General features: G+C 49.3%; 2 protein-coding genes across 2 annotated transcripts in view; both read left to right on the plus strand.

Annotated features, from left to right (window-relative positions):
• Pitpnb (phosphatidylinositol transfer protein beta) overlaps positions 1–9,310 on the plus strand; it is a 60,153-nt gene extending 50,843 nt beyond the window's left edge. Inside the window, exons 9-11 of the mRNA XM_048784882.1 lie at positions 1,382–1,492; positions 3,023–3,145; positions 7,442–9,310. Of these exons, the coding sequence (XP_048640839.1) occupies positions 1,382–1,492; positions 3,023–3,145; positions 7,442–7,492 (285 nt within the window). The 3' untranslated portion in view covers positions 7,493–9,310. The remainder of the gene's footprint in view (positions 1–1,381; positions 1,493–3,022; positions 3,146–7,441) is intronic.
• A 2,699-nt stretch (positions 9,311–12,009) lies between these two features.
• Mn1 (MN1 proto-oncogene, transcriptional regulator) overlaps positions 12,010–12,659 on the plus strand; it is a 164,041-nt gene continuing 163,391 nt past the window's right edge. Inside the window, exon 1 of the mRNA XM_048784883.1 lies at positions 12,010–12,253. Within this exon, the coding sequence (XP_048640840.1) occupies positions 12,010–12,253 (244 nt within the window). The remainder of the gene's footprint in view (positions 12,254–12,659) is intronic.

Consider the following 12,659-nt stretch of genomic DNA (forward strand, 5'->3'; position numbering starts at 1 on the left):
GTCACAGATAAGGGGCTCAGTGGTAGAGCACTCGCCTGGCCTGCAGAGAGCCCTAGGTTCAATCCTCAGCATTACATAAGAATAAATAGATAAATTAAGCTACTAACAAATAAGAAGAGAGGAAACTAATATGTATTAAGCCCTGGAGTCCTACCAAGCATGGAACATGTACTGCTTTATTTAATCCTCAGAATATGACATTTTGGGGGCTTTTGTTGTTGTTTACTATGGTCTCACAGGCCACCAGCTTTGGGGATTAGGCTTGGGGAACTGTCCTTTCCCAGACTATCCCTGCAGTCGGCCTCTGTGTCCCATTTTCTTTGCTATGTGCCTTCCTTACCCAGTAGACTGGGGGCCCCGAGGGCAGGAATATGGAGCTGGCCTCCTGCCAGGGGCCTGTCCCAGCCTCTGGACCTGCTCAGGACTGTTTGGGTCTCCCGCACACACCACTTTGAAAGAGAACCCTTCCACTAAGCGGACCCAAGTGAACACACAAGCCCCCTCCTGAAAATACCCACGGTAACTAATGGTCGAAGGCACAAGTGCCACAGGTTGCCACCCCTGACGGTGATTTAGTGAGAAATTTCAAAACTGTCCCGAAAACTGAAATGAGAGCAGGGAACCCGTCTGCATTCGGTATTTAAATTTTTTTTTGGTGAAACCTACACATTAAGAATAAGTTTTCATACTTTGAACGCAGGGTGACTGACATCTGTGGCTTCTGCTGCTAATTGCTTTTTTCTTGTCGTCTCCTGAAAATAAATTGCAGACATTATATTTTGACTCTCTTAATCCAGTTGATCCCTGAACCTCTCTCTCGTCCTTTTCCTCACACTCCTGTTGTCCAGAACAAGACTCGGTTTCATTCCCTGGCTACACCACTTAAGCTGGGAGATGTAATCATTAGTGAAAATTAAAATCCATATTATATCATCTGTGCAGCTTATCAGCAGTGCCATTGCACTGGCCAGTGTTCGGAGATGCACAGACGACTGAAGGTCCTTGACATTTTATTGTGACTCACCACTTCCACAGGCGGTTGTGTGGTACTGGCGTTAGGAAGATCCATATGTAGTAAAAGCTCACTTTTGACATGATGTGAGTAGAGGTTGGTATTTAATAAGGCATCTGGAGAGGAGTAGCTGTTGAGGCCCAGCAGCATGCCCGTTGAATTTTGGAGGTCAGATGGAAGTCCCTTGGTCTGTGGGAGGACTGTTCCCATCAGGGGGGTTGGGCTGCTGCTTTTTCAGAAATGATTTTGAATTTCCACATACTGGAATTAAACACTCGAGACTGTGATTGATTTTCTTCACATATGTCTGTGCTTGTGTCGCACAACCGTTGGTTTTAATGTTTCTCCTTTTCAATTTCCCTCACGCAGAAGGAGCTGGCAGACGACACTGACTGCCCTCGGATGTGTGCCTACAAGCTAGTGACCATCAAGTTCAAGTGGTGGGGCTTACAGAGCAAAGTGGAGAACTTCATTCAGAAGGTAACATCTGTTGAGAACGTGGTGCCTTGGGACCAGGTTCAGATTTGAGGTAGCTACTGGGGGGAGATTTTTTTCTGCTATTACTTTTTATCCCTCCATTATGAGATGAAAATTATTTGTGCAATCAGTTTCTGCCCTTTTTATCCTTAGAAACCACAAAGACAGGTGCCAGAGTGGGTAGGCTTTGCCTCCTGAAGGTTCCGCTGCCCCACCCCGTCTTTGTGACACACACAACTGTGCCTTCATGTGGGGGTCCCTAGAGGTGCTCATGAGAGCAGGGCACTCTGAATTAACTTTACATGATCTGAGGACCCAGATCCTAATTGGCTTTTGTTTTTTTGTCCTTATCACTAAAGGGAAAGCAACGTATAGGTAGTTCAGATCTCTGAGGACGCGGAGCTGCGCTTACATAGCACCCATTATGGTTGAGCGCTGTGCAGCTCTCACGGGGCCCTGGTTCAGACCTCGGTGCCGAAAGCAAACGAACGACAGAATGCACCTGATTAGAAATCCACAAGGAACCAGGAAAGTGTCCTGGTCTTTACTTTTTCTGTAGTATGAATGTTTATTTCATTATCATTCAAAGGAAGCCCCCGTTATATTTCTGATTCCCACCACTAGCTATGTCTGCTCCCCCATAGCTGCAGGACGGGGACCCCGCAGTGCCCGCTGCCTGTTGGCCCACAGCCGGCTCTGCGAGAACACTGGCTTCCTTCCTCGTAGGGCGGAGGACTAGATGAGCAGGCCAGTTTCGATAAGCAGAAGTCGCACATGTAATCGATAAAGTTAGTTCATGGACAAAAGTTAGAAAAACTGAAGATTGTTCAGCAGTACTCACTGTTTTCATTCGCTTCTCTCAAGAACATTGAGTACAGCTTAAGTCATTCAGCAGTTAAAACCATTATAGTATACGTGGCTTTTATATAGACATGTATATAAGCCATATATATATATATAACACATACACACTTATGTGTGTGTAGTGGCAGTAACGTAGCACTGAAAAATTAGTGGTGAGTGTCTAAGAATTCTAAATTTAATAAAACCTCTTTATTCCAAGGAACCCAGGTCTCTCTTTCTCTCAGTCCATTTTTTTCTGTGCCACCTCTCAGTACTCCCTTGAAATGCAGAGAGGTGAAGAATGACAATGTGTAGTTTTATAGCAGAAAAAATATCCTGTCGGCCTTTGCTCACTGACATTTAGGAAAAGGTAAAAATAGATCAGGTCCAGCAGGAGTGTGCTGGATCAGGTGGTGCACACCACTTTTTTTTTTTTTTTCTCGTTTCTACTAGATCATTACCCCTCGGCCAGGGGAGATCATTTCCCACTTCACAGAGAAATTTTTCTCTATTTTGCCGTTCAAGATGATAATAGGGTGGAATTAAGATTTCCACTAGGCTTCATAGGGTGGCCTTTTCAAACCAACTAAAAATGTGAGTTTCGTGGGTTAATTGGGACATGTAACGTCAGTGTGTCATTAATCTCAGACTTTTGCCATCTTATGCTACTTTTCTTCTTTGTTTTAAAAGCAAGAAAAAAGGATATTTACAAACTTTCATCGCCAGCTTTTTTGTTGGATCGACAAGTGGATTGATCTGACAATGGAGGATATTAGGAGAATGGAAGACGAGACTCAGAAAGAACTAGAAACAGTAAGACTTGCCATTCTACGGGAATCCCCTCATTTCCCCTGTCTGAAACTGTGTAGACCTAGAACTAGGAAGAGTGTTCCTGAAGCCTCTCCCTGCTCTGTCTGCATCACAGTGGAGTTTCTAGACACTAATGCCTGCTTCCTGGGTTCTGACTCCTCTCTTGTTGATCATCTTTCCTGAAGGTGGACTAGAGCTTTCTGGATCTGGACTTTGTCACCTGTGAACTGCCCAGTGGTTTTGTAGTTCTTCTCATGCATTACTTCTCTAACAGAAGAGGGAACAAGGACTTGTCACATTAGTTCAGTCCTTTTAGAGTCCCTTTGTCAGAAGCGAGAGCCTTTGGCTCAGTTTCTGTCATAGCTGATTGAAGTCCTGATTCCCTCTTCTGTGCACAAGGTAAGGCTGGTGTGGTCACTGATCTAGAAATGCCTCCTCCCTCCCCGATCTGCAGTGAGTGCTGACTTGTTCTGAGTTTGGGGCGCCTTCTGGGGACCCCTGGCAGGAGGTCAGCCTGCTGGGTTAGGGTTGAGCCCCTTCCAGCTCCTCCCTTTGCTGCAGCAGCCCTGTCACCAGTGGGTGTCTCCTTTCTCTCAGGGATGGATTCTTCCCTGGCTTCCTCTTGCATGTGTCTGGTTTTGGTTTTGCCCTGGGCCACGCTTGTCTGCAGTTGGCAGCAAGGCCCCAGAGGGGAAACGAACCCAAGGAATGTCTAAGGCCTGCTAGTGGTTTCCATGTGGTCACCTCGAGTCCTGCCAGCAGGCCCAGCTCTGGAAGTCCACAGGTGCGCGTGTGTTTGACCAACTCCCGCGGGTGAGGAGGAGCCTGGTTTAGCCGGGGGAGAGTGGCCGCATGTCAGGTTCTTTGGCACAGAGGGAACCTATTTCTCTGGCACATCTCATTGTAAAGAATCTGTTTTTAAAATTGCTTACTTTTGGTGATTACAACAGGTCTGCTTCTAATTAGCTTTATACAAACCTTCTGAGAGGGCTCGGACATATTTTCTTTATAAGGCAATAAAATGTCTTAACCTTATCTTATACACAAAGTAAACTATAGGCAGACTCCAACTTATGAATGGATTTTGCTCCAAATTTTTTTAGGTTGATTGTTTGAAATTTGGAGCGTATTTTGCCATAGGATCACATCATAGTTGAGTTGGTTTCTAGATCAGCCCTAGTTTCTCCTTCTCAGTGGCAGGGCTCTGAGAGCCGGGTCCTGGGTGGGATGAGGAGATGCGGGAGTCCAGGCACTCCCCAGGCCTTTGCCTTCGCGCTGGCCGTGGGTGCCTCCCTTCTTCCTTTCCCTGCCTCTTGCCCACTTTTGTGCCCTGTTCTCAACAGTGAGGTGCCTTCTCTGCCTCTGAGAAGCATCTGTCACCACCCCGCCCAGGTTCAGTTGCTTTCCTCCTGCCTTGCCTGGGGTCGCTCCCTCCTCCACGTGTCCCAGGCTGCGAAGACACTGCTGTCCACCTCTGGCCCCTCTGTGCAGCTGGTGTCCTGTGCATGGGGAGCTGCGTGCTGGCTTGCATTTACCTAGGCTCGTGGCACAGCTCTGCCATTGCCAGTGAGGCTTTGCCACCCCCAGAGGAAACAGAAAATGAGCTTGTTTCTGTTGGTTTGAGCCCTTGGGAAAAAGGCCTTCTCTTGGTTCTGGGTGTTTCACTGAAGAATTGTCCCACATGAAGAAGAGCAGGCAGCGCTGGCCAGCGGGTGGCTGCAGCCCTCCCCGCCTGGCCTGGGCTCTGAGTCCTAGGGAAGTTCTTAGATAGAACTCGGCAACATCTCTTCTCCACTCCTGCTGCCTGTGCAAGTTCAGTCTCCTGATGACCTGAACCCATGGTGGGACCCCCGGTGGGAACTGGTGACTGGTTGCCATCTGTGGCAGTGGCCCTGCAGGCTCAGCTGCTGCTCCACGCAAGTCTGTGACATGTGGGTTGGAAATGGGGTTCCAGAAGGTGTGGGGGAGACAGCAGCTCAGAGCCCCAGGTGATGAGCCCTGCATCCTCGCACCCACGTGGCCAGGCTGATCCAAGTCCCGTACAGCTGACCGTCTTGATATGGAGTCCTACCTAAGTTCTCTTGCTCTCAGTCACCGGGGAGTGCCTTGTTCCTCGTGGCATTTCTGCTGCCATGAGAGTGGGTCTGGGCATCTTCAGATGGTGGGGCGCATGCACATGTGAGGCCTGGTGATTTCAAGTGCTCTTTAGGATTTTGCCCTGCCCTCAGGTCCTGCCTCCCAATGCCTGGTGGCGTCACCCGATGCATTGTGATGCTCTTACTCACAGGTCTTTCAGAATCCGCTCGTTTTCTCGTGACCAGGTTTTGGTCAGGTAGAGAAGGCCTGGCACCTAGGAGGCTGGGCCCCCACAGAGCTGCTGGGGTTCAGCCCAGCACCTGCAGGGCTTCCTGGGACAGGTGTCCCCCCTGTTCCCTGCTGGCCTCTGGGGGGTGGACGCAGTGTGTTGATGACATTTTCTTTGGTTTTGCTCGTTGAGGTCTGTCTGTCTGTCTGTAGTCTGCTGTTAACACCTGCCCTTTCTGTTGATCCTTCCCTCCTCGCTTCTCTGCCATCCTGTATCTGGGCTTGCTTGCTGCTTTTATTCACTTTCCTTTCAGCAACCTTGCTTTAAAGAACCCGAGAGACCTGGTCTCAGAAGCAGCAGAGGTCCCGTTCCACCACTCCCCCCCCACTCCTGCCCCCATGGCTTCTGCCTGGTCTGGGGACTACAAAAGTATAAACCACACTTAGGGGCAGTTTGTCACATTGTATTGACAACGGCTCATGTACCATCAGTGTCTGTGATCAGTTCCTGTCAGTCTGTAGGCCTTTGTCAGATACAAGATCCACAGATTTTTCAGTCTGTAAGGAAAGCCTCTTTCTTGCAAGAGTCTTTAGGCCAGGAATGTTGGCGGGGCCTCAGCACTTCACTCACAGGAGGATATGGCTGTCAACAGGTGGCCTTCGCCTCATTAGCTCATCTAGGTCCTCTTTCTCCTCTTGCTTACTAACCCCTACTCAGAGTCTGATTTTAGCAGCTCATGATTTTATTTTACGTTTAGATGCGTAAGAAGGGTACCGTCCGAGGCACGTCGGCTGCTGATGTCTAGATGAGTCCCCTGTAGGGTCAGAGACAATATCACACTGTGTAAGTGAAGACCTGGATAAAAAGAATGTTTCAAACCTGTACCTGTTGGTAAGGGGGAGTTGACTTGCTGAGCACAGGGGCTCTGACCAAGTGTTAAATGTGGCTTTATTTTTAAAATATAGTAGATAGATAGTTTAGAAACAGACAGTGAACGCCTGAGTTGTCACACTGTGAGACTCAGGTGGAGTGTAGTTGTCAGGGCTCGCCCTTAGTGCCACATCAGGAGCCAGCTGCCTGTGCCCTTGCTTATCGCAGGCGTCATCTTGGAAGCTGGCTAGTTCAGTAGCCAGGTGACTGGCCTGCTGCTCAGTAGGGCCCTGTGGGGTTAGTGAGGAAACAAAGAGCCCTCACCCCATACTGTAAGGGCCAGCCTTGGTGATTGATTCCCTTAAAAAAATTAGGTGAGATTTGTTTCTGTGCATCACAGAGCGCTCCTCCGTGGTTGACCTTCAGTTACCTCTGAGCTAGCTTTTCTCTGTGTAAATGCACTTTGTTTTTTTAACTAATAGCAAAAGATTTCCATGATCTTATTTATCTAATACAACTCATATGCCAGATAACAGATTGCCCTAAAAGGGGAATAAGAATAAATACCACAGTCGGGACTGCACATTGGAATGAGTGTAGGGAAACAGAAGTGACGGCCCGTTCTCCCGGGCAAACCCCGAACCTCGATGTTCACGGGGGCTGGGGGCTCCCCTCTCCACCATGGCTCTTTGCTTCCTCCTTAGTAAGCTGCTGCTCCCAGTGCTAAGCAGTGACTGGGGTGCCCATCCATGGAAAGGGGTGATTGTACCAAATAAGAATGGAGCGCCTCTCCCAGGCTTCTGCAGAAGCTCTCTCTTTATATAGTGTTCATTTTTTAAAAGTTTTTCTTGGGTTACTGTTATGTTATTAAGTTCTGCTAAGCTTCTGTGATTTATTTTGCTTCTAATTTAATTTTCCATCTGATGAAACAAAATGTTATGCCATTAGTAAGACCAGAATCTATTTGAACAGAGTAAAATTTTAAGGTGCAGTAGTTGGGATAAATTTTCTGCCAAAAGTTTTGCCACATTGACAGATTTTTTCTGGTGAGTGTGCGGGACAAGCTGCTGTCCTTCGTCCCCTGTGTGGTAACGCGTTCTCACTGTCTTCCGCTTTTCTTGCAGTTACGTAATCAAGGTCAAGTGAGGGGAACCAGTGCAGCCAGTGACGAGTGAAGACGAATCTGACCAGTGTCTTGCAGTGTTGAAGTTTCCAACGTGTGCTTGTGGAAACGCACACACACGCACAGGTTCCCAGCCACATGTGTCTGTGTGTGTGTGTGTGTGTCTGTGGCTGTATATAGAACGCATGTAGAGCTGCAGACCCGGATGCACACGTGTGTGTGTGTGTATATATGTACATACAAACATCCTGAAGGGATTAGTACACTTTCTCCAACGTACTGTATCTATCTTCAGCAAGAATGCAAAAGAAAATATTTTCAGTATATATACCTGGAACAGATTTTAATAATTATCAGAGTAAAACCATTAATGGACAAATTGACTGCGATGTGATACGAGCTGGTATGTTTCATAAATGTCAAGCTGTGGACCAACATATATAGCCTTTTGTTATTTTTCTGTTCTTTTAAATCAGTCTCTTATAAATTTTTATTTTAGTCCCATAAGCAGCAGATTCCCACAGAGAGATTCCTTCAAAACTTTTTGGTACTCCCATGAATCTGGAATGTCAACTCTGAATGTATTTATAACTATTTATTTCTGGATGGTCATTATCTTCCAGCCAAATTTGATGATATCTATTAAATAAGGAGTAAAGTTACAGGCCAGTTTTTACTAGTTTGAGGGGAAAATCCTTTTAAAAAATTTTTTCTGGTTTTTATTGGAGTTTTGTATTTTAAATTTCAAGTATTTTTCTACATCAAACCTAGAAAAATGAAGATGACAATTTGTGATTTATAGTAAACACTAGAACATTTTCAGGCTCGATAAAGAAGTCAGTCTGAACGGTATCGGAGGCCGCATAGAAAGGCTGGGTGCCAGCGCCTCCCAGGGTCTCATTTCTGAAGCGGCCCTTTTCTGGGGTTAATGCAGAGACCGCGTGGACGGTCCAGAAGCCTCGCGGCCGGGCCGGGCGGGGCCGGGTGACAGTGTGCTCTTTCTGTGTGGCAGTGCACTCGGATGGGGGGCTGCCTTCGAGGTGGGATGGTGCAGTGCTGCTCCGGGCCCTGGGGGGCTGGTGACCCCGACTTCTGGATCTGCTCTCTAGTAGGACACCCAGTGACATTCCCTGAGGAGGCATCAGGAAAGTGCTGGTTAGACGTCACTGCCACTTTTTTTTTTTTTTTTTAAAGAAGGAGCAGTGGCTGGGTAGATCTTTATCCGCTTTCTCTGTCTGGATGCAGCTTTTCCCCTGTCAGGCCTGGAAGCTTGAGTGCAGTGATATCCTTGAGGCCTTCAGGCCACAAACTGTCGTCTGTAACCCCCTGCTCCTCCTAACCCCACCCCGGCCTGCCGTCAGAGCGCGGTAGTCATCCGATTTGCTGACAGTCCTGCCCTTGTTGCTCTGCGCTTTCCCACATGTCCTGTGTCCCGACCTGAGTGCTGCCGCATTGAGACCCTGGTACCTCAGCAGCACACCCCGCGTCTCAAACGTCCTCCGTGTACTCAGGATACAGACCATGTTTCCTCTCGGGGCTCTGAGGGTAATGGGTCTGTCAGAGCATGATCGTCACCTGCAGAGCATCGGGTGCGAGGAAGGCGATGCTGATTTGTGGAATGGAGAGTCCAGGCCTCTCTCCTAACAAACCTAACTCTTGCTGGCATCTGCAGTCTCGTTGGGAGCTTGGGCACACATGGAAATGAGAGCCCGGCACATGGATTTTAATGTCTTTCTAACAACTGTGGAGATTTGAGGGAATGTGTGGTGAATGTAAAATACCTAGTTTACTTGGCAGTCTCTTGTGTAAATTACAGTAAAACAAAGTAAATGAAATTTAAACAAAAAATAAATTTGATCACAAAATGCCACTTGTGTGCTCGAGTGGTTGTTTCCCTGATGCTTCGGCTGGTGCGGAACGCTGCAGCCCGCTCTACGGGTCTTTCTAGAATTTTGTGGTGTGCAGCACTCCCACTCTGGGAAAAAGAAAGGGGAAGAAATGGGTTTTGTGTTTTTATTGCAAACTTCTTCTGGAAAGGTACGCGTGACACTAGGATGTTACTCTTGGTTTCTGAAATAATTTTCTGTCTTTAAAAGCTCAGCAGTAAACTAAAGGGGTTTTTAAAACATTTTTTTTCCAGTGGGGGGAAATATGGAAATCGAGAATATTTTTTTGAAGTGAGATCCTGACTGTTCAAGATCGTGGCATTGTGGTCTGGGGCTGATTCGCCTCTCCTCTGGACAGTGTCTTCTCTGGTCTCTTCTTTCTGGATGAGCGATGACTGTTCTGTGGTTTTAACTGCTTTCTAGAGTACGCAGCCTTGGGAGAGGTGGGCATGAGGGTGGACAGATTCAGTACAGATTGCTGCATTTCCAGAGTGTTCGGGTTGATTTCCGAGGTGAGCCTTCTGGTTTTCTATTTCAGATGAGGTGTGTGCGCTCATGGTGATGGTCTGTCGCTCATGCTCTCGTCGGTCTAAGCAGTCATGGGTCCAGCACTCAGTATTACTAGAGGGTCTAAGATGAATAAAAGGAATTGTGCAGCCCAACATGGACGACAGAACTAGGGACAGATAAATTCCAAGTCAGCGTGGTAGTCGAGTAAGAGGCGAGAGATGGTAGAAAGGGACGTTAGACACTATAGTCATGGTACAGACAAGAAAGCAGACATCTGGCCCAAGGCAGCAGGGACCCAAGGAGCCTCAGGAGCCAGCTCTTGGGCCACAGCACAGTCAGCACACCCCTGGCTCCTCCTCACATCTTGGACTCCTTATGTGGAAATGGAGGTCAGGACCCCCAGCCCCAAGGCTACCAGGGCCAGTTGAGACATCGCGGCCTCTAACAAATGGCAGCGCTCTCTTCCTGTCCCACTCATTTACCAAACCGCCTCCTACTGAACTCACTTGGATCTCCTGTCTTTGTGCGCATCATAACCGGCTTTTAAAGTCGACCTCCCCGGCCCTTCTTCAGCTTGGTAAATCTGAAGCCCAGCTTCCTGCACTGACCTCCTCTGAGGAAGCGAGAGACTCCACCAGCATTTTTGTCCGTCTTGTCCTAGCAGCTTGGTTGCAAGGGCCTGGTGTGGGAGTTCTGTGATCCTTCATCTGGAAGGAGAGAGTTCACACTTGGTTCTTAGACCCTCAAATTTGGTGTCCTGGGTGCCAGAGAAAGGAGAAGTTCTGGCTCCAGAATGTGTTTTTTCTAGGTGGCACTGGTGACTGTAGAGTTGAGGACTTGGGGTGGTTGGGAGGGAGGGAGAGTGCCAAGGCCAAGTTCCAGGTTGTCCTGCTGAATTGGAGCTCCTGCGGGAATGGGGTGCTTCCCAGGAACGCTGCCAGTGCCGCTTGGGGGTCACGCTTTCTGCTTTGGAGACATTGAGCAGCGGCAGTGCCCTTCAGAACCAGTCCTCTTCCCAGACGGCACTAGAAGAAGTGGGAAGTGCAGCTCTCCAGCAGCCCCAAGGCCAGGCAGGCCACAAGAATCCGTACCCGTCCGTCTGACATGCTGACCCTGTGTCTCATCCTTCCTCCCATCTGACACCGTCATGTCGTGGGCCGCTTTTTTGTTCAAAGGAGACTTTAGAACTCTGTTGGCCCTGCTGCTCCCCCAGGGTGGCTTGCCCTCCCCGGGAGGGGCACCGCTGCTTCATGACTCCTCCCCACATTTCTCTTACCAAGTTAAAATGTGTCCCTGGACAAAAGAAGAACATCCCCATCCCAGGTGGGCTCTTCTCATTGTCGAGAGCTGGGTCTTTGGGGTCCCATGTCTTGAGTAACTGATCTGTTTTGCTGGAGGCACCAATTTGAAATAATCAGCTCGTGACACAGTGGTGCTCCATCCTGGCTGCAGCTTAGAGTCCCATGAGGAGGGACCTTTAAAAAGATCCCCTGGCCCACCTGTCTTGTCTTGGCTTTGGTTCCAGGTGCCCCTTTTTCAAAGCATAGGCAAAGAGTTCAGAGGACTGCTGCCCTCTCTTCTTGGAAGACCCCTGAAATGGACACGCTGTCTCTGTAGCTGTGATTCCTGCCCACTCCTCAGAGCCCCGGGGCCAGCCAGGGCTGCTTCCCGCAGGAAACCTCCTCTGTCTTGGGGTGCCGTTGGGGCTGCCGCAGCCCACGCAGCTTATTAAGTCTCCAGTGTCTTGTCCCACATTAGCTTGGGCACTCTTCAAGGGCAGGTGTGACAGTTGTTCCCCAGAGTCACCTCCCTTGTTGGAAACTCTGTTCCTGGACCTGCTCCTTTTTGCCCACAAGAGTTATCTGCTGACCTGTGCCCAGGCCTCTTTGTGTCCTGTGGGCTGAGTGGACGATCAAGAGTTGTTGTCTCCGACCTCAGCAGCCAAGTCGCAGCAGCCAGCAGGCTGTGGTAACTCAGTGGCTGATGGGACAAAGTTGATAAGAGAAGTGGGAAGCCACGCCCATGCTGCCTCCTCCGTTTCCAGGCACCTGCGAGGCAGGTCAGGGACTAAGGAAGTCCCAAGCCAGACTGCTGAGGCCATCTTCCACCCCCAGAATGTACCGCTGCTGCAGTCAGTAACCTCGCCACAGACTGGCTGCCGAGCCAGAAGTCCATGTCCGTCCCCAAGTCTCCCAAAACGCCCCCAGATGGAGGTGGAATCCTGCCAGCCATGTATGTCCTGGTCCACAACATCCGAAGATCGTTTGATGGGGGTCCACCTACTTCCTACAAAAGGCTAAGCAGTAAATATGTCGGGCTGTGGCCATCTGGGCTGTGCGAGCTCCTCAGCTCTGCCCTCACTGTGCAGAAACAGCCAGAGATGGTGGTACGTAAGCCAGTATCTGTTGCAGCAAAACGTGAGACACAGGTTGGATTTGACTAGTGAGGCCGGGTCTGGTTTGCCAGGCCCCCAGATGGGGTGTTGTGAGGTAACCTTCATCAGACTCCTCCACCGTCAGCTTCTAGAGCATCCCTGTCACCTGCACAACCAGGACCAGTGACCTCTTTCTGCTCCTGGGAAGGCCGAGCCAGGGTGCTCGCCAGCCTCATGGCCGCAGGCACATAAGTCTCAAGTGTAAGCAGGCCACTCTCGACGCACATGTTGTCCATGGAAATGGCTCTCAGCGTGCTTCCCAGCGAGACCACCGCAGGTCAGAGGGCAGAATCAGGACATGCGGACAGAGCCTTGCCACAGGAAATTCAGTGAAGTAAAGACAGTTCTGGCTAGTTAGGCTCTCCTCTCCGCCCCCATCTCTCCCTCCC

This window comes from Marmota marmota, unplaced genomic scaffold, assembly GCF_001458135.2.
Source record: "Marmota marmota marmota unplaced genomic scaffold, marMar, whole genome shotgun sequence".
Taxonomy (NCBI): domain Eukaryota; kingdom Metazoa; phylum Chordata; class Mammalia; order Rodentia; family Sciuridae; genus Marmota; species Marmota marmota.